The sequence below is a fragment of the Pisolithus orientalis genome, assembly GCF_024613125.1.
Source record: "Pisolithus orientalis strain OTSU chromosome Unknown F5J12scaffold_39, whole genome shotgun sequence".
Lineage (NCBI taxonomy): Eukaryota > Fungi > Basidiomycota > Agaricomycetes > Boletales > Pisolithaceae > Pisolithus > Pisolithus orientalis.
The window spans coordinates 276,270-301,365 of NW_026260820.1; the positions used below are offsets into that span (position 1 = coordinate 276,270).

The 25,096-nt window shown below is 50.7% G+C and overlaps 6 protein-coding genes across 6 annotated transcripts; 3 read left to right on the plus strand and 3 right to left on the minus strand.

Moving 5' to 3' along the window:
- The first annotated feature begins 7 nt into the window (after positions 1 to 7).
- F5J12DRAFT_855077 (glycosyl transferase family 41-domain-containing protein) lies at positions 8 to 4,596 on the plus strand. The gene is made up of 15 exons (XM_051746668.1): positions 8 to 197; positions 248 to 992; positions 1,057 to 1,243; positions 1,303 to 1,381; positions 1,435 to 1,555; positions 1,607 to 2,025; positions 2,074 to 2,243; positions 2,296 to 2,504; positions 2,558 to 2,665; positions 2,720 to 2,898; positions 3,034 to 3,182; positions 3,235 to 3,289; positions 3,454 to 3,672; positions 3,735 to 3,760; positions 3,823 to 4,596. The coding sequence occupies exons 1-15, from the start codon at positions 99 to 101 to the stop codon at positions 4,295 to 4,297; spliced, it is 3,240 nt and encodes a 1,079-aa protein (XP_051596434.1). The 5' UTR covers positions 8 to 98; the 3' UTR covers positions 4,298 to 4,596.
- A 1,954-nt stretch (positions 4,597 to 6,550) lies between these two features.
- On the minus strand, positions 6,551 to 7,855 carry F5J12DRAFT_725979 (Maf1 regulator-domain-containing protein; the record flags this gene model as incomplete). Its single annotated transcript, XM_051741683.1, has 3 exons — positions 6,551 to 6,626; positions 6,690 to 6,975; positions 7,039 to 7,855. The coding sequence occupies 3 exons, from the start codon at positions 7,853 to 7,855 to the stop codon at positions 6,551 to 6,553; spliced, it is 1,179 nt and encodes a 392-aa protein (XP_051596435.1).
- A 509-nt stretch (positions 7,856 to 8,364) lies between these two features.
- Positions 8,365 to 9,084, plus strand: F5J12DRAFT_907150 (SCP2 sterol-binding domain-containing protein; the record flags this gene model as incomplete). Its single annotated transcript, XM_051748883.1, has 5 exons — positions 8,365 to 8,394; positions 8,458 to 8,535; positions 8,605 to 8,777; positions 8,892 to 8,979; positions 9,058 to 9,084. 5 exons carry the CDS (start codon positions 8,365 to 8,367, stop codon positions 9,082 to 9,084), a joined length of 396 nt encoding a protein of 131 aa, XP_051596436.1.
- A 5,387-nt stretch (positions 9,085 to 14,471) lies between these two features.
- Positions 14,472 to 18,377, minus strand: F5J12DRAFT_785577 (uncharacterized protein; the record flags this gene model as incomplete). The annotated part of the gene is made up of 15 exons (XM_051743266.1): positions 14,472 to 14,571; positions 14,620 to 14,912; positions 14,984 to 15,134; positions 15,300 to 15,502; positions 15,590 to 15,609; positions 15,638 to 15,872; positions 15,965 to 16,277; positions 16,315 to 16,494; positions 16,541 to 16,881; positions 16,931 to 17,084; positions 17,151 to 17,251; positions 17,304 to 17,369; positions 17,757 to 17,767; positions 17,865 to 18,090; positions 18,246 to 18,377. The coding sequence occupies 15 exons, from the start codon at positions 18,375 to 18,377 to the stop codon at positions 14,472 to 14,474; spliced, it is 2,526 nt and encodes an 841-aa protein (XP_051596437.1).
- A 676-nt stretch (positions 18,378 to 19,053) lies between these two features.
- Positions 19,054 to 22,466, plus strand: F5J12DRAFT_785578 (uncharacterized protein; the record flags this gene model as incomplete). Its single annotated transcript, XM_051743267.1, has 9 exons — positions 19,054 to 19,158; positions 19,490 to 19,519; positions 19,588 to 19,971; positions 20,025 to 20,299; positions 20,328 to 21,225; positions 21,279 to 21,715; positions 21,756 to 22,009; positions 22,138 to 22,170; positions 22,366 to 22,466. The coding sequence occupies 9 exons, from the start codon at positions 19,054 to 19,056 to the stop codon at positions 22,464 to 22,466; spliced, it is 2,517 nt and encodes an 838-aa protein (XP_051596438.1).
- A 322-nt stretch (positions 22,467 to 22,788) lies between these two features.
- On the minus strand, positions 22,789 to 24,949 carry F5J12DRAFT_855150 (endoplasmic reticulum vesicle transporter-domain-containing protein). Its single transcript, XM_051746669.1, has 9 exons — positions 24,915 to 24,949; positions 24,561 to 24,863; positions 24,437 to 24,507; positions 24,346 to 24,380; positions 24,118 to 24,290; positions 24,000 to 24,062; positions 23,838 to 23,936; positions 23,563 to 23,779; positions 22,789 to 23,503 (listed from the first exon to the last, which is right to left on the minus strand). Exons 2-9 carry the CDS (start codon positions 24,808 to 24,810, stop codon positions 22,909 to 22,911), a joined length of 1,503 nt encoding a protein of 500 aa, XP_051596439.1. The 5' UTR covers positions 24,811 to 24,863; positions 24,915 to 24,949; the 3' UTR covers positions 22,789 to 22,908.
- Positions 24,950 to 25,096: the final 147 nt, after the last annotated feature.

Here is a 25,096-nt window from a genome sequence, read left to right on the forward strand (position 1 = left end):
AACAACCACTGGTTTCATCTCATGTCAGTGCTACCCTTTTTTGACAGGTTTGTTGTTCGCCCTTGACGCCCGGCTGGCTTGTACTTCAAAATCGTGCTATGTCTCTTCCTTGTTTTCCAACCGTTATGTACTCTCTTGGGGAGTTGACTGACAATCTTCAGTCCTCAGCGCGTGGATGCCCGGACTGGGATCTTCTTGTAGGTGTCTCTCTGTCGCAGCACGTTTCAAATGGCTTACGTTGACCTAGGACAACATACTCGGCGTGCTGTTGGTGTCTCCGTCGCTGCCCGAGAAGACCATGGATGTGTGCCGCCACACCTGCAGCCAACTTATCTCTGGCGACGGTCGGTTGTCTTCACCGGTAAATCCTCAAACCGTCCATCGCTTGTTCAATGTCCTTGTGAACATCGCGAACCTTATGCATAGAATTGACAACACTATGCCGGCGACCACTGAGTGTTACATGCGCGCCATCGAAGTAGTGATCCAATCGCCGCAATCGCCCTGCTCTACCTCCAAAGTGACCTACCAGGACTTCGTTCTAGCGGCGTGGACCATAGGACTTGCCTTGTCCTTTGTCCGAGAGTCTCGTGTGCCACCTTACATAGCCAGCACCCTCAAGTCAGGTGGTCATGTTAGTATTCTTACACGTGTAGGTAACCTGGACTTCGACGTCATGCAAGCTGTCCATGATGCTGGTGACGACCTGGCGCGAGCCTTGGTCGACCCAGCGACGGGGACCCTACCCAACCTCATCCTATTCCCGGAGCAGATCTTCCACCTGTCTGCTTTGCTGTTCTCGTCCCGGAAAGGTAACTCTCCCAACATCCTCACTACGTGCCTCGCCAACTCCGCAAATGACCAATACTCGACGAACATCAAGACCGCAACCGCTTCTGTACTTCTAAGTCTCGCCCGACGCTATCAATCTACGGACTGTACTATGCTTCTAGGTCAACGCAAGAAATCTTATTTCACGAACGGACAGCATCGTCCTATTGCTACACTATATCGCTGCTTCTTTGCTCCCTAATGCTTGCATATATAACGACATAGGCGTCATGCTCTGCGGACTTGGCCCTGGAGAAACTGTTACCGGCCCTCAGGGTCAACCGATGAGCGGACGTGATATCGCACGACTCTATTACGAAAAGGGATTGCAAGTCGATCCGACGCATCCTCATCTATTATCTAACTTGGGCTCTCTGCTCAAGGACGCAGGTCATACTACACATGCAATTGGGTACGTCCTCCACTCACTCGATCTCCCGTCACTTTGCAACTCAGGTTGTGATCTTGGAGAATATTTCACTACACGCTTTCGGTTCACCCGGACTTGGACATTGCTTTGGTAAACATGGCGAATACGCTCAAGGATACGGTAAGACTCGGTTATCGATCTCGACGTTCGAGCAGTGACCCATTTCGTAACAGGGCCAATGCGCGGAAGCCGTACCCTACTATTTACGTGCCGTTTCGGTGAACCCTAATTTCTCTGACGCGTATTGCGGTCTTAGCCATTCCATGAATGCTGTCTGCCAATGGGGAGAGAGAGGTGACGTGGACGTGAGGTTTCATTCCATGCGACGCTGATCTGCTCTGTCAGACGTTTGGATGCGGAAGGCGATAGAAGTCTGTGAGAAGCAATTATCAGATACCCAAGTTACGGGGCTCCTACGCACGAAGCCGTTGGAGGAATGGATGGCTTTGGTGCGACTTGCCTGCGGACGACCACTCTTCCCTGTTGAAGAAAAAGAATGGATACAGCGATTTCAGCTGTTCTTCGCGAACGACTCATCGGTGACGTCAGTCAATCACAATGAAGCAAGTTTCTTGACACGGCTCTTGGAGTGGTGCCTGTCGCGTATGCAGCGCACTTGGTACATCAAGTCATATGGTCAAGCCGTTCGCGCTGATACGCCACAACCTTCGCTGTCACTCGCCAACCGAGTGATCCTTCCTATCTCTGGTGTCCTGTCATCCCTAGGGTATCCGAAGTTGCCCTTCATACTACCATTCCATACCGTAAGTACATGTGACTCAGTTGCAGACGTGGAGCTACATATTTGATAGTTCACGTTACCGCTCACATCTCGAACAATACGTCTCATTGCACACCGGAACGCTATCAATGCGTTCTACACTACCACAACGTATACCAACAAAACTGCTGTCGTATACCCGCCTCCGCCTCCTCCCGTTTGCGGGAAGCTCAACATCGGTTATGTGTCTAGCGACTACAAGTATGCGAGTAGTCTCCCATTACAACACATCTCATTGATCACCCTTCCGCAGTGACCATCCGCTGACCCATCTCATGAAATCTGTATTTTCTCTACATAACGGCCAACAGTTCAACGTTTTTCTTTATGCCACGAGTCCCTCGGACGGCTCTCTTCACAGACAACACTACGAACGCCAGACAGCCTTCCGTTTCACTGACGTTTCGTCATGGTCTGCTAGTGCCATCGTCGACAGAATTGTACAAGACCAGATCCATATCCGTGAGTGTGTTTTCGATTGAATATTACAGTGAGACTCACGCTTTTGCTTTTAGTTGTTAATCTGGGTGGGTACACCAAAGGAGCGAGGAACGAGGTTTTTGCAGCACGTCCTTGCCCGGTGCAGATTTCGCTTATGGGATACGCCGGAACCCTGGCAGCCGGTATGTACCTCGACATCCGCCGATGTGCGGCAGTGATGTCTGAAACGGTCTCAGGTTGGTGCGACTACTTGGTTTGCGACGAGGTGGCTTGTCCTCGGGACCTATTCGCAACGGTTAGCGCGCGCCCGGCACGATGTGCATCAAGAATAAGGGATGACAGTTGTCCCGACGTTGGTGTTCCCGTCAATGAAGGATGTGACCCATCTTCTCCAGCAACAAATTGGATCTTGTACGTCGTCTAGTCGAATGTCTCCACTTGCTGAAACATTCCTCCCCCCAGTACCGAATGCCCTATCTACATGCCCGTGAGCTATCCTGCACTCGCCCATACCAACACTCTTCTAACAATGTTTCCCAACAACTTGTAGCATTCCTTCTTCGTCACAGATCATAAACAATCTTACTGCCATGATGAGCAGGGTTTACCCTCTAACCCCGGATCTCCAACCGACTTATGGTTCGCCGAAATGCGCCGACGCGAAGAAGCGCGAATTGCCATCTTTCCAGATTTGCCGAAGTGAGTGAGCGTGTTATGCGAAGCTATGTACCGTGGATGATTGTGGCCCTAGGGACGTGGTCATATTCGCGAATTTTAACCAGGTATGGGGTACTGCCCCTCTATTCGTGCCCCGGCTGATGAGTTCTTGATACCAGCTCTATAAGGTATCGTTACTTTTCGGCATTGCTCACCAAATGACCGTAATCGACACTGACACTACTGACACAGATTGACCCTGTAAGCCCGCCTCGCTTTCTTTGTGGCTCTCGATCTCAGATGGTTTCGTCAGTTAATATTCTGGACATGGCTCCGCATCCTGTATCGGGTGCCAAGGAGTATCCTCTGGCTGCTCCGTTTCCCCGCGGCAGGCGAAGCTAACCTCATACGAACTGCCACTGCATGGGCTGGGCCTGAAGTCGCATCTCGCATTCGGTTTACGGATGTTGCTGTAAAGGAAGTACATATATATCGATGTAGAGTGGCAGACTTGGTACTGGATACTGTTGAGGTATGTTACGGTTGTCGTATGCAGCTGTCATCGATGAGGCTGACGAATTATGTATCGTACAGTGCAGCGCACACACTGTCGCAACTGAGTGGGTGATCTCGACCCTTCTTTTTGTTCCCTGACTTGATTAAAACTACTAATCATTTTCAGTGTTCTATGGTCTGGTACACCGATCATTGCATGTGCATGGCCAAGTCACAGGCATAAAATGTCGTCTCGTGTAGCAGCCAGTGTCGCGTATGCAACAGATCTAGGCAAGCAAATGGTCGTACACAGTCGGGAGGAGTACGAAGATAGAGCTGTGACGCTTGCCAATTCCCTTCGGCGTCACGGTATTACCATTCAGACCCCCAGCTCGTTCCGCAATATCAAGGCAGGCGGGGGCTCATCCGCTGCAGTTGACTCCGAATTCTTGTATAACGACGATGGCAAAGATTTAGGGGAGCTAATGGAGCTTCGCAAACAGCTATTTCTGACTCGTAGATCGATGCCTCTTTTTGATACGGCGCGGTGGACGCGGAACTTGGAGAAGGGGTACGTCGCTGCGTGGAAACGGTGGGTTGAGGGGAGACAGTTTGAATATGGCGAGGATACGTGTATACGGGTTCGGGACGACGAGGAGTAGACGGAGGTGACTATGGGAGAAGGTGTTTACGGAGTGGCGAGTCGGAAGTGGCGCCGATGCGTCGGTGTCCTTGTTAATGATCCCGAGACGCTGGCGCGTCGGCGTTGGTATTGTATCAGTGAATACGACGTCTAATAATTCACGTATGTTGTTTCTATATCCTGTTTATTCCACGTAGCTCCAAAGGTCGCCTACTATCTAGTCAGACTGGAGGGTGGTTTGTAATGCCCATCAACGACGCCGATGGAAAGGAATCATGCCCGTCCCGCTCCGCTCCGTTCCGTCTCGGATATAGCCGCGCCCTCCATACGGGGACAAATGACTTGGATCGATGATTTGATCGATTCACTCTTTTCAGTTCTTCACAGATGTCACAATCGAATCGTTTTTTTTTTCTCTTTGGTCATCATCTTTCCGATATCAGTGTCTCCTCTCTCCTTTGCTCTTTCTGAGAGGTGCTTGGAGCAAGTCTGAGTTGGCTTGTGATCTTGTGCAAGGATCTCCAACGTATCTGGAATCTTGTAAGTTATCGCAACTCCTTTCTTTTTCTGTGCTTGTACTAGGACTCTGGGGTGGCGATTTGCAGGCTTGCTTACCACGCACAGACACTAAGTTGCAGGCATGACTCTGGAATTGCGATAAAAATGTCGGATCCATCGTGCCAAGTACCAGCCATACCGCCTTACCACCTACTCGAGGGCACTATTTGGGGGTGTACCACTCACGCAGATTTATATGTCCTCGGCCTGGGCCGGCTTCACTTGCTGTTACCCACCTCCGCCATACCTCGATATGATCATATAGCCGGAAGTTCCACCACCACCGCGGACCGAATATGACAAGGAACAAGAATGTCTATTGCACCACTGGGTGCTCTACTACGTGCACGGGTGTCACTCAGTGTTCTCTGGGGGTAGAGTAGTCGCTTCTGCGACATTGGCAAAATCAACCATATACAATGTGCGTTGCGGTGCTTTCTTTCGATGCATACGTGGGACCACCACCTGCGACGAGAACTCGCAGGAATACGACTATACGACGGGCTCCCTTTCCTCAATAACCATGCTACAAAACACGTCATCAAGCACGCACCTAATAAACTCATTAAGTCAAACTATGGATATTAAACAATACGAATGCAACACGGGAACGCGCTACGTAAGTTCCACCCTCGCACCCAATAACGATATCGAGGCCTCCTCTCCACGTTTTATTTATTTCTCCCCGCATTCAAATACGACCAATGTACCCTACATTGTGGGCGGCCGTCAATGATCGTGAACGGCAACTACCCATGACTCGACCTGACACACTCACTGTCGAACGGATCATAGCCACCACGACAATGGACCGTGACCGGCAGTACCTGAATCAGTATGTGCAATTTACAACTGGGGATCTAATAAGCGACGACGATGATATCGGCCCTTGGCTGGGCGCCTTTTTTCGTCATTTTTAATGTGATTTCTCCGCACAATTCATTCCGCAAGATCTACATGTGCGACGCGTATGTACGTACATCCGGCGGCTCTGAAATTTGAAACCTGACAGGGGCATCGGCGACGGGGAATAACCACGCACACAACTGCAGTGTAAAACACACCATTCAACCAAATTCCAGGAAATATTTGAACGTTCAAGAAATCTGGTTCTTATAAATACAAGAGCGTACTCTACCTTCCCCTCCTCTCCCTCTTCACGTAGAAGTGGAACTACTCAGAGAAGACGCGGAAGTTATAGCACGGCCAGTGGACGAATAGGCCCGCCGAAGACAAGGCACTATCAAGAGAACTGGGAATCGCAGGGCAAAATAACGAGTCGAAACGAATCAGTCTTGGCAACTCGATGGAACGAACCGACACAACGAGAAAAAAAGTGTAGAAAGGGGTAATGGCGATTTGGGGTGAAAGTCTCGGTTGAAGAGGTGCGCATATATATACATATTACGAGGGATGGCATACTGAAGAGGGAATCGAATCGGGACATGGAAATGATTGGGGGAAAAGGGAAAAGGAAACGCGGAGGAATGAAAAATATATTCGCCCAGACGCATTCAAGCCGGGTCCTCCCAAAGGATTCAACGAGATACAAAAGAGACATCGTACTACTCATCGTAGTACATGCGTGAAACGACGGTCAACGTCATCTTCCAGTTGTGGATTCGCAAAAGAAAACTCACGTCAAGAAGTCATCTGCTGGTCATCGCTCAAGGAAGAGGGAAAGGAGTGAACGAAAGCTTGGTTCGGAATGCGTTCAGACCAACGCACTCAACCCCAAGGCCCTCGCGCCTGCCCCGACGCCTCCTTCCCATCCGAAAAACCTTTCCCCGCTCTTCTCACCGTACCCTCCATACTCGTTGCCATATCCAAAACCGAAGCCCTTCCTTCCGTACCCGTATCCCCCATGCCTTGTATACGAGGCGTCTGATTCTCCAATAAGCCCTTCATCCGCCTCATCTTCCCATCCCCGTTTAGTATGTGCCCACACGGAGATGAACAGGATACGTTTCAATTTCGGGTTGAGGAAGAACCAGTGGGAGGACCACAAAAGTGCTCCTACACGTCGCTTAAGGCGGACGCGACGGTGGAAAGGGGGAGAGTAAGTGTAGGGACGTGTATCAGGGGAAGTGTCGGGGGAGTTGGACTTGGGCATTGACATGGCCAGTGAAGATGAAGTAACTGGAGAGGATGTGCCCCTGCTACTAACATCGCTGCTGTTTTTGCGGGAGTGTATGCGGGGACGACGCGAGTTCCTGCGGGAGGACAGCGAATTCGAGGGGGCGACCAAATCCCGGTCGTCCGCATCGAACTCGAACGTAGCGTCTCCATCGTCGAAGTCAGGGTCATCAGAAGAGTACTCGTCGGCGACAGACACCACGTCGTCTTCGTCGTCGGAGTAGTCGTTGGCGTGGGGGTCCGAGTCAGGGTCCGGGGTGTAGGAAAAGACCTGACAATCTCCGAGTCCGATGACGTCGTCCAACGTTCGGTACAGGGTAGGATGTGTGCCGGATACGATGGGAGGCGGGGCATACGGGCTCCGTATGATCTGAGAGCGGGGTGAGGTTGACGATGCAGTGGGTACTGAGGAAGGGAAGGCGTTGGGAGATATAGGTGGGTAAGACGAGTATGTTCTGGGTGCGGGCATACTCCCTGTACGGGCGTGAGCGTGTGGAGAGAGCAAAGTGGTACTGAGTGCATTCAACACGCTTGCACCACTCTTCTCTTTGTTGAAATGGGATGGCTTGACGTCTGAGAACTCGTGGTCCGGGAATGCGATGTTGAGTGTCGCAATGAGGAGATAGAGCGTCTTTCTCGACGCCGCCTTGTCCATTGGACCGAACGGCGTTTCTTCCGGCTCACGTTCCAGCCACGACGGTAGAGGTGGCGAGCAAGCGACTTCGTCTGTGTATGCATGTTCGAGAGACTTGAAGAGTTTCTTGTCGCGTTTGATGTTCTTGCACGAGTAGGCTTCGATTCGAGTGTGGACCGAACATTCTGGACCTTCGTGTGTCAGTGCCTGTGCGAGGCGCGATAGCTGCGGGAATTCAATGTACTTCATCCTGGTCGTCGTCGTCGTTGGCAGGCGACGGCGAGCTGGAGCCTGGCTGGGCGTTGGTCAGTTGGTGTGAGGACGGCGCAATTGATGGGATTGCCTTTTATGTTGGAGTGACACTCTGAGACACGTGCAGGCGAACGTGCACAGCGGGTGCACTACTATTAGCACTTGAATGCATGGGGTCTCCCATCTTATGTAGAACCTTCGCAGCCAGTCTCAAGCAGTAACCAACAACCACCTGGCATCCGTTTGAAGAAACAGAGATTGGTGCATTCATATTGTTTTACATAATTCTCCCCTATCATATGTATTGCATGGTGCAGAAAATACTATACATGCCGAGGCTAGCTAGAGTGTGTAAGGTTCTTCTATTAGGTTGTTGTTGTGGAGTTGATATCCAGTTTATCACATGATTCAGGCAAGGACCCCCATTATATGGCCTCGAGACACCTCTTTTTCTCGTTCTTCCCACCGCGTCGCTCTCGGTTCACCAGCAGTAGAGCCACACTGCCATGTCCGACATCAAAGTTGAAGGATTCAAGGCAAGTCTGCATCGAGCCAGGGGCGTCAGCGGGCTTTTCAACATTAATTGGCATTATGAACAGGCTTCTGAGATCTTGTCGAGACTCGGCACTGCATTCGAAGGCTTCACAGATGCAGAGCGGAAGGCCCAAATCAAAAAGGTGGCGTGTCTTATCATTACACCCCACTGCACGCGACACTGACACATTCCCGCCCTGTCATGGGCGCAGGCAAATGGTATCTTCGAACTCCGTATCACCAACGGAAACAAACAAGAAGCTGTATGGACTATTGACATGAAAGAGAAGGGCACAGTGTACAAGGGACCGGCCGAGTCTAAGCCCGGTGTCGTGCTATCGATGAGTGACGACACCTTTGCACAGCTTGCTAATGGAAAGGTTCGGTCCGATTGTTCCCTGCTCAGTCTTCCCCTCTAGCGTGTTCCCTCATATTTTATATATATATTAAAAACAACCCTTTACCTGTTCTCTGTCGTTGAACTAATCCAAAAACCCAGCTCGACAGGCCAAAAGGCATTCATGACCGGTAAACTGAAGACCAAAGGCAACGCTATGCTAGCTACCAAATTAACTCCTATACTCGAGGTCAGTCTCTAGCCTCTTCCTCAGCGGCACGCTCGTCGCTTACATTCCTGCCTCTTCACTTGCTGCTTTGCATAACAGACCGCCAAAGGAAAAGCCAAGCTTTAATCTCCTCCCACGCTGCCGCTCCCCCCCCAGTGACATAATACGATGCCAGCTTTCCCGATATCGTAATGACCCAGCTTCATAGATTCGTATGTGCTCACACTTACTTGGTGATGTACTTCTTCGAGTCAAGTTGGGTGTAATTATTTTGAGGTGTTGCTGATAAGATGCGGGTGTGCGATGCGAGTGCGACGTGACGAAGTAACACGAGGTCGTGCAGGGTGATTACAAGATAAGGGGCAAAAGAACTTCTCGAGTGGTATCTCGCTTGCTCTTCGCCACTACACGGCTCGACTCTATTTCCAGTTAACGCCGTGCCCTCTAAGGACCATTGACCACTGATCTCATTCTAGCACGCGCTATATACGCCAACATCATGATGAGCGGCGGATACATGGAGTGAGAATACAACAGCAAGTGCAGTCTGCGGCACTGGATAGTCCACACAACAGCAATGCAATGGCCTATTGTAGACTGACGTACCCGCACGGGTTCGGTGTAGTTTATGGCAGTGAATGAGTGAACTGTGTAACGATAAACCCATGCGTTATTTTGTTGTATTTCCCAGTGCCTTGCATCATCTCCAATACCTATATTACTCAGGTTAAGCACCCTCGTGGCTATACATACAGCTTCATTAACCTTGACATAGCGACCAGGGCAGCGGATACATGGATGAGAATACAACAGCAAGTGCAGTCTGCAGCACTGGATAGTCCACACAACAGCAATGCAATGGCCTATTGGAAAACAAAGAGCGCAGAAGAAGGCCTGAGTAATATAGGTATTGGAGGTGATGCAAGGCACTGGGAAATACAACAAAATAACGCATGGGATTATCGTTACGCAGTTCACTCATTCACTGCCATAAACTACACCCGACCCGCGCGGGTACGTCAGTCTACAAGCTGACTTGCGCGGAGAAGGGGAAAGGGTATGCCATTATTAGCCACGTAGGATGGCCGGCATCGACAATTAAGTCCACAAGGTGAGTCGTCAATGTGGAAGGGCCATTGCCCAGACAGAAAGGTGCCCGTCAAGGACGGTAAAATGGGCGTCTGCCGGAGCCTGTCAAGCAGCAGTTTGTGAAGTTTCCTTTCATAAGACGGCGTTTGACTAACTCGGGATCCAGCTAGAAGACAGCAGCATCACCTCATTATACGAGTTGCGCAGACTTGATGAAGCAATTGACTCGGCGAGGCTTGCTTGCGCGGACCGTAGCTGAACGACTTTCGGTGCAGAGTATGGCGACGTGGAGAATATGCCGGGGGAGGGGGCTGGATGACCAGTCTGGACCAGGGGGATGCATCTGTGTACAGTGGAAGTGGAAGTGGAAGTGTGCTACGACGCAAGAAGAGCGCGGCGCGTAGAATCGTCCAGATGAAACCAACAACTGAAACTGTAAGCGGGATCGTGTGAGAAGGTAGATGGTGTGGATAATGGGGGGAGGGCAAACATACTGAAGACTCCAATCACAATAAATGTTGTTGCCCAACTCGGGAGTGTGTTGGATGCATCGTATGACAGGCGTGTCATACGATGCATCCAACAACGTTGAGTTGTTCGTTGAGTCCATGGCGTGTGGGGTGGACACTGTGCAGAATAGTCTGCGCCACCCTGACTGGAGGACTAAGTTTTATACATCCTCGGCAAGGAAGGGGCGAGGAGGGGAACAACCTTGGGGAAGTGGCTGTACGGATGACATCCGCGCCCGACGTTGATTGGCGCGCTTCTGAAACCAATACGAGATCGTCCAGCTTGAGAGGACCAGGATAATACTCGAAGCACGCTGGGGAATGGGGCATGTATCATATACTACTCGGTGGGTAGGAACATGCCGAGACACTCACTTATGCCTAAGATGATACCTATTATCGTCTTCGGCTGTATCTCTCCAGCTCCACTAGCGGATTGCAGTGTCGTGTTAATATGATATTCAATCGTGGTGGTGTTGGATGCATCGTACACGCCTGTTGAGTTGTTCGTTGAGTCCATGGCGTGTGGGGTGGACACTGTGCAGAATAGTCTGCGTCACCCTGACTGGAGGACTAAGTTTTATACATCCTCGGCACCCCCTGGCTTGTATAAGGAAGGGGCGAGGCAGCCAGTCTGCCCTCCGACTCGGACTCCGAGGCTGCGGTCCTACCCCTCACGCTAGTCTTTCTGAAAAGAAACATTTCGAGTGGGGTAGTTGCGTAATCGTCCAATGTACTAAGTACTTTTCGACATAACCGGTAGATATAGTGAAGACGTAGAGAAACCTGATAGTAGTGCAAACGAAGGAGAAACCATGCTGGGATATAACAATGAGCACTACCACGTAACCGGGGCAGCTCAGCGAACGTGTGATGCCGCTTCGCCCCATCGCTAATCCCGCGGACTGTTGTAATACAAGTGAAAGGTGGGGGCTCCGGATGTGGTGGAAGCGCTCAGGGCGGACAAGACCTAACCACGGTCTGCGTCCTCTGTGCGCTATCGGATCAAACGACTTGGCAACCCGACGAGAATGACGTCAGGCCATCCAGCTCACAAAAACGACTGGACACTCTACTCAAAACGTCGGAACAAATGTGCAATATAACTTGGACTGGCTTAGTACCATGCATATGATTGTGCTCTCAGTCGCTCAGTGCATGCCTTCAGCCCCGCTGGTATGCTGCGCACCACTAGCGTCAGGTTGTGTGGGTCCAACCGTGCCAGCCATAGTCAGCAGCATGCTGCGGGAGCGTGGAGAATGGTTCATGAAGTTGGCATGTCAGCTCGCCCAAGTCTCCTGATCCGAAGTGTCTGCCACCCGTCTCGGCCAGTGCGTGTGGTTCAGAGTTCCACAGAGAATTCCCCTGCAGGACAGATTCAGGGTAGCCCTATAACAACGATCTCCCTAATTCGGGTTTAGCAGTGCCGCCCGCGGAATGTATCCGCCTCTAGAGTGCGATCCTTCAACGGTGTCCATGCTATATAGGTGGGTAGCGTGCATCTACTATGTGAGGGCAAAAACGATAGTTCATCGCCAGATGCGAAGAGCCCTAATCATCGGCGCCATCAGTAGACCACTTTGTGAGCTGGTAGTCCTAGGGAATCTGTCCAGTGCTGGACAGCTCTGGACAGCTCTGGCCAGCAAAAGTGATTTACTGATGGCTTCAGCCCTTGGGCCTCTTGCATCACTTCATCTCCTCTCCGTGGACCATGGGCGGGGTTTTCCAAGTTATGACCAAGACTCGTGGGTAAGAATAACGTTGTCTTTCCGATCGACCAAGTTTGAACGTTGCGTCAAGTTGTTCTACCGCCTTCTACCACTCGTGTTTCTCACAGGCTTACGGTAGATACTAGATACCCATTTCATCTGCTGCAGGACTGCGGTAGGTCGCAGGAAGACGGAGGGTGTTATACGCGACACAACATTATGCGCGTTCCTTGGCTCCAAGTACTGTCCCCCTGTCACTTCGCCCAAATTTGGAGTCATTGCTCTGGTTTTCCCTTTGCGGGCCTTCCCATATCTCCGCGCAACTGATCGTGGGCTCCGCAGTGGAAATGGGCCTGAGATGGGCGCTGCGGATTACATTTTTCTTCTGGGAAACTCCGCTGCGGGGAGTGTCACACAGGGGTCGACGTCAACATTACCCGCCAGTACGACCCAAACACAAGCACCGAACTCGGAGAGTGCAAACCTTCAAAGGTCCCCATGCCATGTAGATGGGTAGCGTGTATCCACTATGTGAGGGCAGACGCGACAGACCACTGCAAGATGGGGGCCATCGGCGCTTCAGCCCTTGGTCCCCTTGCATCACTCCGTCTCCTCTTTGCGGATCATGGGCGGGGTTTTTCAATGCACGGTGACCACAAGATGATGACTTAGACTCGTGGGTAAGAATAACGTCGTCTTTCCGATCGACTAAGTTTGGTGGTTGCTTCAAGTTGTTCTACCGCCTTCTACCTCGTGTTTCTCACAGGCTTATGGTAGGTATTGGATATACCCGTTTCACCTGTTGCAGGACCGCGGTTTTCCGTACTCAGCAGGAAACAGCCTATAGGTCGCAGGAAGATGGATGGTGTTGTACGTGACTTGCTATTACGTGAGTACCTTGGAGTGCTGTCTCCCCTGCCACCCCCGTTTGAATCTGGAGTCGTTTCTCCGTCAACTACCTGCCTAGCATGTGTCCTGGCGTCCGACCGCGAGCACTAATGGGATTCCACGCCAGGTGGAAATGGGCGTTACCTCCGGATTAATTGCGTGTCAAGAGGAACATTGCTGCATACAGGCAAAATTTTCATACGCACGCCAGTGCCGTCGGAAACCTTGCTTAAATCGACTTATTTCCGAGATAAACTGACTTACTACGAGATACTAACCAAAACTTTGATCTCAAGAGGTCTATGTCCGGGGTCCTGTCCTGTCCCTATGCGAGTGTGTATCAACACAGACAGAACCCGACTTCATTTCTCTGCGTTTTCCATTAGGAAGGCTAGCTGGATGGTGATATCCATGACTGATATATACCTCGAAAACGGTGCATTTCTACAATCTGGTGCTAGCCATGTCCTGGTTGAAAGGAGGCAACTTCTACCTCGTTAGCGATACTGCTCTCCCCTCCATGACGGATAATGATCATACAACACAGCCCGCCCAAAGTTGTATACCGGCTGTCGCACTGCGATTGGTTCGTATGTCACGGTAGCCCTACCCACCTACAATCAACGTGCGCATCCAGAGTTGCAGCGTCGAGTCTCAGTGAGAGGGCATGCCTAACCTCCAATACTTCTTCAGCAGTGAATGACACAACTGCACACGGGATTTATTTAGTCTTGCCTGGCGCCAACTCATCGGTAACGCATACCTGCCTATTGGGGGACGGATGCACATTCCCTCTGGAGGGGACAACCACCTCCATCTATTCTCACCTCCGCCACCACGGTCTCAACTACAAGCATCGTGACCGTGCTCCTTGCCCATGGCCTGAGTGTTCTAAGGCGATGCGCTGGGGAAACGTTGCTCGACACATTCTAGAGTGCCATCTACATGTGAGGCTGCAATGCACGCATTGTGGAAAGACGTACACAAGAAGTGAAGGCCTTGGTGCTCACAGAAGGGTTTGCATTGCGGTGAGCATCCTTGCGTATCCGAAACGCACAACAGTTAACTAGTCTCTGTCAAGGCGACGTATGTTGGCATGGAGGTAGCAGAGAATTCTCATATCATGCAGTGAAGCGGCATTGGTATATACCTGTCAGTGAATATGTCGGCCCGGATTGTAAATCAGATAACATATATGCGATCACATGTTATGACCACACACCTAGTGTTGGCCCGGGGCGAACTAGATGAGCTGAAAGTGAAGAGCGCTAATCTGCGATCGGTGTAAGATGACACCCCAGGAGTGTGCCTTCGCAATTCAGGTCGATAAGAATGCTTGACTGAGTTCTCCACGCAAACCCTCAGTCGCGAGGTGGAAAGGAGGAAGACTTGACCAGAACGGCGACGCTTTGAAGGAGCTAGGTTGATCACATCAATACTAATTCACGAGCCCATGATGTTATCACCTCCCGGCTAGTCTCCACTCCGTCCGCTTGGCGCTCGTTTCCTCATATAACGATCGTTCCCTACGTTGACTGCGAACGCGAAAATACAGTACAAGTACGTGCTCATAAGTGTGTGTCATCATGTAATCTATTACTTCCTGATAAGGTAGCAGTCTAGTGCTGTTTGTGTTGCGTTCTTCATCGCCTCGTGCGGTGAGTACGGTGATTTCCGACAGGCAGTCTGGGCTCGTTCGACGTGTTAAAAGAGAAAGAGGGTGGGAGTGAGTTGAGCATTGTGCGGTGTTGAATGTGATCTTCAGCAATATCGTATGCCCCCCAATTAGATTTATACCATGGCACTTCACTCGGCACTTTGTCTTCCCACCTGTCTGGCTCCAGCATGGCAACCCGGTGGGTGATCGATGATCGTCCACTTCGCCGTATCTTCCCCCGCGCGGCGCGACGAGGTGAGCAGATCCTTCTTCACCCATTCAAACTTCTCCCCAGGATGCCCGGCGGTGAAACAAGAACACGTGCTTGGAAAAAAATTGAATGAATGAACAAACATAGTACTTACATATATATTACAATTATGATTTGTGATATCCGTGTAGACATAATTTACGAAGGTATCCCTCGAACAAGACACTACTTTCACTTGACCTTCTTCTCACTCGTTCTTGACGGGAATTTCGCTTTACTAGTCTGCCGCCAGCAGGGCAAGTTGGTGGGTGATCGTCCATCCCTCCATATCTTTCCCCTTCTTGCGCAATGACGTGATCAAGTCCTCCTTAGCCATTTCGAACCTCTCCCCAAGGAGCCCAGCGTGAATGTTCGCAAGCCGACAAAGGATCGTCGCATAGTGCCACGCTCCCAGCGGTGTAGATACTATCCAGTCGTTCAACTAGCCTTTCAAAGAGATAAACAATCTGATGATTGGTAAAGAGTCGAGTAGGTAGCTATGTGGCATTTCGTTGAGCGTGCCACGTACATTGTCGTCACCTCGTAGGACTGCCGTAGGTAGGGACACAATTAGGACCATCGGCCTCAACCCCATATACAGGAAAGTTCGTGATTCCGATGGTCTGCAAGAACTTGACCGACGCAGTGAGGTGCATCCTGAGCTGGTTCATTGTTTTCGCTAGATGATCCGATTTCTTCTTGTGCTCCACCGCGACAATAGGTAGATCTAAAAGCGTAGCGTCCGGCCCAATCTGTAAACGTTCTATTCGAGAAGTCATCGGCTCCACGGTGTCTTCTGCAGTCCCATCAGCCTGTCGAGTGGAAGAAAGTGATGCTAAGGTAACTAGTGTATCGTGTTTCCTTAGTGTCGGAGGGACCTGGAGGTTTCAGCGAGCTGCAGGACCTCGACGTTATGTTTAGGCTTCGATCCCCGTCCAGGGGATCGATTGGGGCACCGTCGTTGTGCCCAGGATTCCCTGGTTGCATCGCCACGTTTGGAAGCTCGAGTCGCATCATTCCGCATTGATGCCTTGGTTGCATCATTAGACCCAACCTCGTCCGTCGGTGGAGTGCGATGGATGAATGGGAACTGACCAAGATCTTCAACTGATACGTTTGGGAGCTTGACCCAAAGACACCCCAACGCATCACATTTTCCAGTCCTTGGGAACATTCCAAAGTCCTGTGATAGTCTCTGATTCTTTCTCTTTCCTCCTCTGTATTACCCAGGCCGAAAACCGAGAATAGACGTACAAAGCACTCTCTATTTCTCTATCTGCTGCGGCGGTTGCAGCAGGGGCATTGCCACGTGAATTGAGCCACCGTCTGGTAGCTGTGCGATCAAATATTAGCAGACGATCCATTGAAGTTTCAAATTCCTCTGGAATAGGTTGTAAGAAATCGCTCTCGGGAAAACAGAGGGTAGTTTCGAGACTGGACAGCTGTCAGAACTGATCCATTATGTCAAACAATAACGTACGTTAGGTGAACTTGTGGGTCTTCAAAATGTGCGATGGACTTATCGCCACCCAAGAGAGTTCCAGTATTGGTCTGAACAAGACGTATGAAGAAGTCGAACAGAAGATGATCGTGGTCATGACGCCACGATACTTCATACTCGTCGCCGATAGCCTTCTTTTCGCGGGAACGGCGGGACCCTTGGAAGATCGCAGAGGAACTCTGTTCAAGGATTCGCAGATCGACTGGGAATTCATCCGGATGCAGAAGTTTCACTGCATTTTGGGACTTCAGAGGGGCAACACTAGCAAGTAATTCTTGAATGCATGACTCAAGTGCAGCATCAACGGGTGGTAGATCGTCCTGTAGGTAGAGATGAGTAAATGGAAATACACAACATACAACGACGCACTCTGACGTTCCACGTCATCGGCCAAATGAAGCCCGTCATTGCAACGTATTCACGAGAGAACTCCGGATCAGATGCGAGAGACTTTGGCGCTACTCTTCGATCCAATAGCCAACTGAATATCCTGCTATCATTGGCCACCGGGGTGTCCGCAAAGCTGCCCAATGAAATGTTCATAAAAAATGTTCATCAAGAAAGAAAGATGGCGCCTGAAAATACATACCGAGAGCAAGACATTTGTGAAAGGAAAGTTAGAATGGTGTCAGACATTTCACTGGCAGGTGGGCCTTCCGTGTCACTGACTTCTTCAGGTGTAACGATTTCCTTGCGGGTGGCCAATGAATACAAAAGGACACCACTATGAGATAACACTCACGGGACAGACGGACGTTCTGACCCGGGTGGAACTGCAGCGGGCTTGCGGGTCCGTGGTGACATGTCCCTAATAGACTGTTAGAGAGGGGGAGGAAGAAAGCGAGAGAACAAGCTCTGAATATTCCTGACTCTCCTGTTACTTTATAATCCTATCTCGAATGATTCTTCATCTTTGAAGGGAAAACAGCGTCTTCTTCCTGAACGTCCGAATCGATCCGCCAAAGACGGGCCAGTGTGGGTTTGGGTCTCAGCAGCAACTGGTGCCAACAACATTCCCAATTCTGTCACGAAGACCACATATAGGTGATTCTAGACTCATGAGCAGTCGCGAGACGGCAAGAGATACGAGCGGCGATGATAAATCCAGGGTAACAGACAGTCTCTATGCTTCCGAGAAGCACGCGTGGCTAATACGAGGTTAGTTTTGGGGGTCGGAGGAATGCTAGATACTCACGAGGATACGGTCTGGAGAGGCGTCGTGGCCATCCAACGTACAGACGGATGATCGTGTCATATTTTGAGAATTCTATTCCAATCAACGGGTCGTCGATGTGTCACACACGTCGCTGATAGAGTAGACTAGTCATCACCACCGGAAGATACTTCTCGGTGGCCATGCAGAGCACAGGTATGTGACACGTGGATGGCAGAGGGGCAGATGGAGGATATGCGAGGAAGTGGGCCTCGAAGTGTGGGCCATTTGACAGCCACCTGAATCCTGGCGCAGTCGGAGAGGGCGGTGGCGAAGGCGAGGTGGAGTCGTCGTTGCGAGTTGTCGTCGACTGTATCTATATCTTCCCAGAGGTGGCGAGACGACGCGTCGTCTATCGCCCGTAGTTGGTCAAGCAGATGGAAGGCCCACTTGTCCGTATGCGGGGGCAGTTCCTTTGGAAGTGGGCCTAAGGTAAATAGTTCGGAATTGAACTGACTATGATATACTTACTGATTTCAACGCCGAAGGCACCTTGAACGCGTCGCGTATAGACTGGGCGAGCTGGACGGCAGCAAAGGGCCACGTAAAGATGTCATCGCTGCGCAAGACATCTTGATTGATCAAGTTCACATACAACGCCATGCGCGCTGTCGGACTGAGGAATGTTAGTCGATTAACGGTACTGGCTTGTTTTAAAGCCACGGCAAGCTCAGACAAGTCAGTTACCACGTGGAATTGAACCCGAAGAACGAATTATTTGCGATCGAACCACGTTAGTCCAAATCCTCCATCAAAGTCGACTTTGCACGCTGGTCACGACCGTTGACGCCTCGGAATAAAGCCACATAGTGCAATAAAGTGGATCGGTGGCCATGGGACGACAATCGCAGGTGCTGTTATCGACTTGGGTATGGTACGTCCATATCTTAGTATCTAGGTATCCTCCGTGACTCTCACACATCTTTCAGGCAAGTTTGACTCGACTCGCAGTGGGGGATTCTCGTTGTTCACTGAACCGTCCGAGAGTTATCATGGCCTCGTTTTCAATGAAACCTACGGGTCGTCTGCGTTCGCCGTAAAATTGCGAGTCGATCTCATGCGTGACATCGGCTCCACACAACCCCTTCGGCGTCTTCCTACTAATCCAAGGCCTTGAGACGCTGGGCTTGCGTGCGTGAAGACACTCGAACTTTGCGTTGGCTTTGGTGACGTGTGAATCTCTGCCAACTCGTCTCAGTGTTTGACAGCGCATTTTTCAACAGTTGGCTATCAAATCACCCCAAGGTTCTTTGGGTCTCATATCTCGGTCTCCCGAACCATGAATACCATGAGCGTACCAAGGAACTCTCAAGACGGTGGTGTGCTGAGCTTTGGTGTTCAGTGCGACATCCGCGTGGCCGGTCAACTATCGACAACTTCACCAGTAATCTTACAAACGTTGGCGACGCCAAGACACCCGTCGTCCATCCTGCCACAACTACGCACCAGCAGTTGACGATTGACGAGTAATTGGCCACCGGCGTGACCCCCGACCTGATCCGCGTATGCAGGGCATCGTTTTCGTTGGGTTTTGGCTGACCTACATTGCGTTGTAGATATCTGTCGGAATGAAGAAATCAATGATATCATAGCGGATTTTGGATTAGGCATTGAAGAACATGCCTTGAAGGAATCCCTGTGTTTTGTGTAAAGAGAGACCCAGCCACGGTGTCAGTCCAGAACAAAAATATTTATTACTTCCGTTGCGAACGCAGCAAGGCAAGGCGGCAAACCTCAGAAAAAAAGTGAGTGGAGCAGGGATTTGCCAATGGATGATCACATGACATATCACATACGTCACCCAATGCTGCAGTATATTGCGAGCCCAAAGCTGGCAACTGGAACCCGTCTGAGCATTTTCCCTTTCCCATTACCTACGACCATGAGTTCCTTTCATGAATGTCTATCCAATGAAGCAACTCCGGCAGCCAATGTTAGTGGAACACCTATCACGACCCAAGTCCGCAACACGTGTTACAACTGCGAGCCACCCCCTTTACAGAATAAAATCAAGTCGACGCTTGCATATGAAATGAAGGACAGATTTGTCGGTCCGCTAGGAGCTGAGCAGTTCTTGATGGACTATTTACCTTGCTCTGCCTCCATGCCACCTGCTCCTCGTCTCAGCGAGGAGGAGCTCGAGACTCTCAAAATGGTCGCTGCGGCAACATCAGAAATTGATATGTATTCATTATTTGTATTTATTCTCTTACTGTCGTCGAGGTTTTCTTTGACTTAAATTTTATGTAGAAAATGGCGCTGAAGAGATGCACGCGTGGTATGGCGTTTGCGGATATGGGCAGCAAAATGGTGAAGGACAGTTTCCCGTTCAGACCGTCCCCCTTTTGCCTTTATGAAGAGGCAGTTACAACTTCCGGAGAGACAGCTTTTTCCACAACGGAGATGTGCATTGACGCCAAACCCTCCTTTTCATACGACCCTTTCGAGGACCCCGACGCGAAGTCCAATAATCCATTTGAAAAAGACACCGTAGAAGCCAACGACATGCGGGGGGACATCTCTATGTCCGTTGTCGCACAGTTTAACTCCCAGTTTCGAATCTTCGCATTCTCCGTCATCGTGGTCGAAGATCACGCCCTGCTTTGTGCGATGGGACCGCGCCGGTGCAATTGTCAGCACCTGCTTCAATTATTTGGAGAGGTCTGACCTTCTGGCCAACTTTTTCTGGAGGTTTTCTCACTTATCGCATGAGGAGAGAGGCTATGACTCTTCTGTGTTTCCATCGGCACTTTCTGAGCATGAAGCACAAAAAGTCCGAAAAACCTTGGATTTAAAGGCAGGCACTCCACTTTCCGCTTTTACAGTAACGTACAAGGACAGTGACAAATTGTTCTATGGTCCTCGTCTTCCCCTCCCTGTTTGCTCTCTCATTGGCCAGTCGACTCGCATGATTCCCGTCTGTGGCTTTGTCAATGGGGAACCTGGTCAGAAGGTATTTCTAAAGGAGTACTGGCGACCAGCGGGAATGCGGGGTGAAGCCGAGGTTTACGAGCATTTGATAAAGCATGATATTCCGCACATCACACCACTGCTGTGTGGAGGAGACGTGCCTCGTAATGAAACAAGAACACATTGCCGTGCAAAGAAGGCCAATTCGTGCTTGATTGGTCATCGGTATCTCCATAGGCTGGTGCTCGGGTTTGTGGGGCGTCGCCTCACTCAATTCAATTCCACAAGGGAACTGACTCAGGCTGTCTATCATGCCATGGAAGGTCAACAACTTTCGTTTGATTTATGGGCTATTATTCCAGCTCACTCGTTGTCTCTGCGTACAGCCCATTGGAAAGCATTTCAAAAAGCAGGGGTCCTGCATCGCGATGTCAGTGTAAACAATATCCTTATCGATGAGAATGGCAACGGTGTTCTGATCGATTGGGAACTCGCCGTACTTAATGATGACAAAAGTGACTTTGAAGTGCAAGATCGTGTCGTGAGTGACTTGTGCAGTGATCATATTCGAAATCATCCTGACGTGCCCAAAAGGGAACGTGGCAGTTTATCTCCGCTGCATTACTCAAAGATCCTGGACAGACACATCACCTCGTGGATGACATAGAATCGTTTGTCCATGTCCTCGGATGGATCGTCATGTGTTATGTCCCCAACACTATGGACAGAAATATATGCAAGGACTTGGTGTCGTTGCTGTACGATCACGGCTTCAAGCTTTCGACCGGCAGGGAAGTGGGTGGACTCTGCAAGGCAACCTATTTGGCATCGAGGAATTATCCTCCCGCAGAGTTCAAGCTCAAAACGCATTCACCAATTCTTGCCCTTATACGGACTCTCGCCTCACCTTTCTACGCACGCTACGGCATTCCATCAACTGAAGAAGAGAAACAAGCTTTCGAGCGTATCAAAGCTGGCGTCTCTGAAGGTCTGGTCGATGAGGAGTTACCTAGTACCCCATCAGTACACCGGTATTTGTGTGCTGAAGAGCGCATGAAAAGTTCGGAATAGGTTCCTCAAAACTATTGAGGATGCTCTTGCGCGTCCGGATTGGCCAAAGGAGGGAAGAGGTGATTCTGCCCTCTTATCAGACGCCGAAGGAACTTCCGAACAACGGCTTACTGAAAAATTCACTGAGACTCAAGCTCAACTAGTGTCTGTGCCTTCATATCCATTGAAGCGGTTGACTACTCTGCCTCTGCCAGACCCTCCGGACAAACGTGCTCGCTTGAATAACAACCATAGTAGTGGCGAGGAGAAAATGTGTACGTCGTAGCACAGTATTAAGACACTGCCATCTTTCCCAATTTTCCGCGTGCTCTGTGTTTGCATTCGCACTGAATGAGCATTCTCCCAAGAGGATGTTAGTGACACTATACGACGCAAGCTTTAGCTGTCTGGCAACGCCGTGAAGGGACAAGCTCTTGTAAGTAGCGTTCACCTAGCTGGCGTTGACATCGAAGGGCCAGCACCGAATCTTGACCTAATACGGGCTCCTTCCTTGTCTTCCCGTGCACGCCATGGTGAAGCACCCGCTGAAGAAGAGAAGCAAAGATTCGAGCATTTCAAAGCTGGTGTCTCGAGGGGAAACTCGATGAGAAGTTACTTGATACCCAACCAGTACTAGTGTACCGGTACGTGCATGCTGAAGAACGCTCGTCGCCGGACCTAGACGAGAAACTTCTTCGCGTGGACGACAACCCTGGCAAGGGCATCACATAGGCCAGTTGGCAAACTGTACACCTTAAATAGGTCGTATGGTATCACTGACGACGATGCAGGTTCTCTACTTTTCCGTGGTTCGAATGACAGTATGTAGGTCATATCCACATGCACACAGGCTGTGTCTTCTGTTTGCTTACTTACATACCGCTGACTTTGGGCTCTGGCTTTGATAAATGTCGAGCAAATCCATTAATGGTGCCCCAAGGACTCATGCCCCACGAAAACTGGATATTGCTAGCTTAGCATGTGAACTTCAACATTTACAACTTTGCTATGCAATTTACGACTTTGATTTCGCATATATTGTGTCTGCTGGTGTGGTCAATGCACTCAATGTTGTTTTCTACCGCAATACACAAGTGCAGAGCGGGATAGTCCCGCTTTCCATTACGGATGAAGAAAGGACAGGCGGGTGGTAAACATCAGACTAACTATATCCTCAATCGTCCTTCTTCCCCCCCAGCAAGGCTGGCCCCTTTCCCGGCACCGGCCCCACTAGAGGCGACGACGATGGAGATACACCTCTTCCCGGGGTCGGTGACTCGGCACTCACACTCCTCCCCATAACGGGCCCGCTGATCGAGTTCGCATGCACGTGTCCACGCGCGCGAGGAGGTCCCAGCGTCGACGGCCCGAAACTATGTCCCACACTCGTGTTCGGGGTCGGAGGAACGGATAATGCTCCCGGCCCTCCCTGCTGCGGAGAAGCCTGCGCGCTCAAATACGGGGAGTACGGGTAGGAGGCTTGCTGCGTTGCAAATCCAGCCGATACAGGCGTCGTGGAGTAATTCGCTGCGTAAGATGACGATGGTAATGGCGTGATACCCCCACTGCTTTCGGCGATCCAGCTGTTCCGACTGCTAGAAGTTCTTGCGCGGAGGTTACCTCCCGTCCAGCGCTTGCGGATACCGGTAGCTTCGGCGGCTACGATTCCGGAGGTATTGTTTGTCCCGGAAACAGCTTCGACGGCTCGGACTGTTACTCGGAGGAAGTAGGATGCACATGTAAATACACCTCCAATGACACCGATGCATCTGATTTGTCGTGTGATGTGTCAGTCCCATATTCGTCCTGTAATCGTATGCAAACTGACCTTATCATCAAATGTGTCAGGGACGTGGTGCGTTGGTGTATCGAGATGACCATGGGATCAAGTTCGAGCTTGAAGAATATGCCGGGGGTACCGGCTCCGTGTGCGAATGTGCGTGTGTAATGAGTGACACTGTACTGGTTGGTGTGGAGGGGCGGACTCCGTGGAGTGATGTAGGTCGTAGGTACGACATGTAGGAAGTAGGTGTAGGCTACGAACGCTGCGGGGATATGCATGGTGTGGGCACGACAGAGGCAAATGCGGAATGCGGAACTTACGTTCGTTGGCAATTTCGAGGGAATAATCAAGAGGTTGGACGATATCAGGGAAGTAAGGCCCGAACGAAAACTCGGTGATGGCATGGGACAAGTTCATCTCTAGCCCCCCCGGATTGCGCGTCAAGGTAAACCTTATCCAGGTTGAACTGAACGAACACTTACTGTCATGCTCAACGTGCACGCTGCTGGAGTAACCATGGCCGAGGGTAGTGATATGTAGATTGGCTGTATCGCACAACGGTTGGAGCTGCAACTCATATCCAACGGGAGAAACGCTTACCAGTAACCTTTCTGACGCTAAGAGATCCATAAATCCTGCACGCAGTTCCATCCTTCTGATGGTTATATGTAGGCCTAAATTCCTGCTGCTTCCGTCTGAACAAAGATAGCAGTCCCCTCGATTTTCTCGACTGAGCTACGGCCTGTCGCGCAGAGAGGGCTTTCTGGTGTTCTCTGTAACGAACTTCTTGGTTTGTGAAGAGAGGATTGGGGAAACAGGATGACTCACTTTAAGGTCGTCGCTTGACCGACATCGAAGACGGTCTGCATATATTAGGCAGGGTAAGTGTATGAGGATAGGAGGAGGGCATGAAATTTACGCCGTCGAGATGGAATCCTTTGCTAAGGAACAAGCGATCGCCGAGGGCGTCTCGAAGGTCTACGCTGAGGACTGCAGCAGAGTAAGTGCGACTAGGAAATGGGCGGAACCAGCGCTGCACGGACATTGGCAAGGCATATTTACGACCATATCGACGTTGACATCCATGAAGCTGTCCGACATGGTGTCGACGCTAAACTCATAATCTGGCCATCCCCAGATATACTCTCCGAGGTCGTTGAGGATGAGCAGGAAGGCAATGAGGGCGACGAGAAGGGTGAACAGACCGCGCGACTCTGAACGAGACTTGTAGGTGGAAGGAAGTTTGGGGAAGGCGTCGAACTGGATGAGCTGGTCGGGCAACGACGCCGACATCGTCGTTGTCGCAGACGTGGGTGTACAACTTGGGGACTGACAGTGACGTGTCACTACTTGGTATTATGATTACTATGTATTAGTAAACCTATTAGTTCTGATACCGTGTCCGAAGCACCAGAGAGGACCCCTCCACTGCCCGTTCCCTTGGCCAACAGACCACTCCGTCAAAGCCGTACAGCGTCGCCCACAGCAGGGCCAAGTTCGAGTGCGAGCGGGAGAAAACGGCAGAGAATGGAGAGCGCCCAGGAGACGGTGCCCGTCGACAACACAGCAGAGGCCGCAG

What these genes read in the sequence shown, in the direction of transcription:
- F5J12DRAFT_855077 (XM_051746668.1), top strand. Translation starts at nt 99, where the DNA reads ATGTCTCTTCCTTGTTTTCCAACCGTTATGTACTCTCTTGGGGAGTTG. An exon ending in GCCCGGACTGGGATCTTCTT is followed by an intron (nt 198 to 247) that starts GTAGGTGTCTCT and finishes ACGTTGACCTAG; the next exon opens with GACAACATACTCGGCGTGCT. An exon ending in CGCCGGAACCCTGGCAGCCG is followed by an intron (nt 2,666 to 2,719) that starts GTATGTACCTCG and finishes AAACGGTCTCAG; the next exon opens with GTTGGTGCGACTACTTGGTT.
- F5J12DRAFT_855150 (XM_051746669.1), bottom strand. Translation starts at nt 24,810, where the DNA reads ATGTCGGCGTCGTTGCCCGACCAGCTCATCCAGTTCGACGCCTTCCCC. An exon ending in CGTAAATATGCCTTGCCAAT is followed by an intron (nt 24,508 to 24,560) that starts GTCCGTGCAGCG and finishes ACTCTGCTGCAG; the next exon opens with TCCTCAGCGTAGACCTTCGA. An exon ending in AAGGATTCCATCTCGACGGC is followed by an intron (nt 24,381 to 24,436) that starts GTAAATTTCATG and finishes TAATATATGCAG; the next exon opens with ACCGTCTTCGATGTCGGTCA.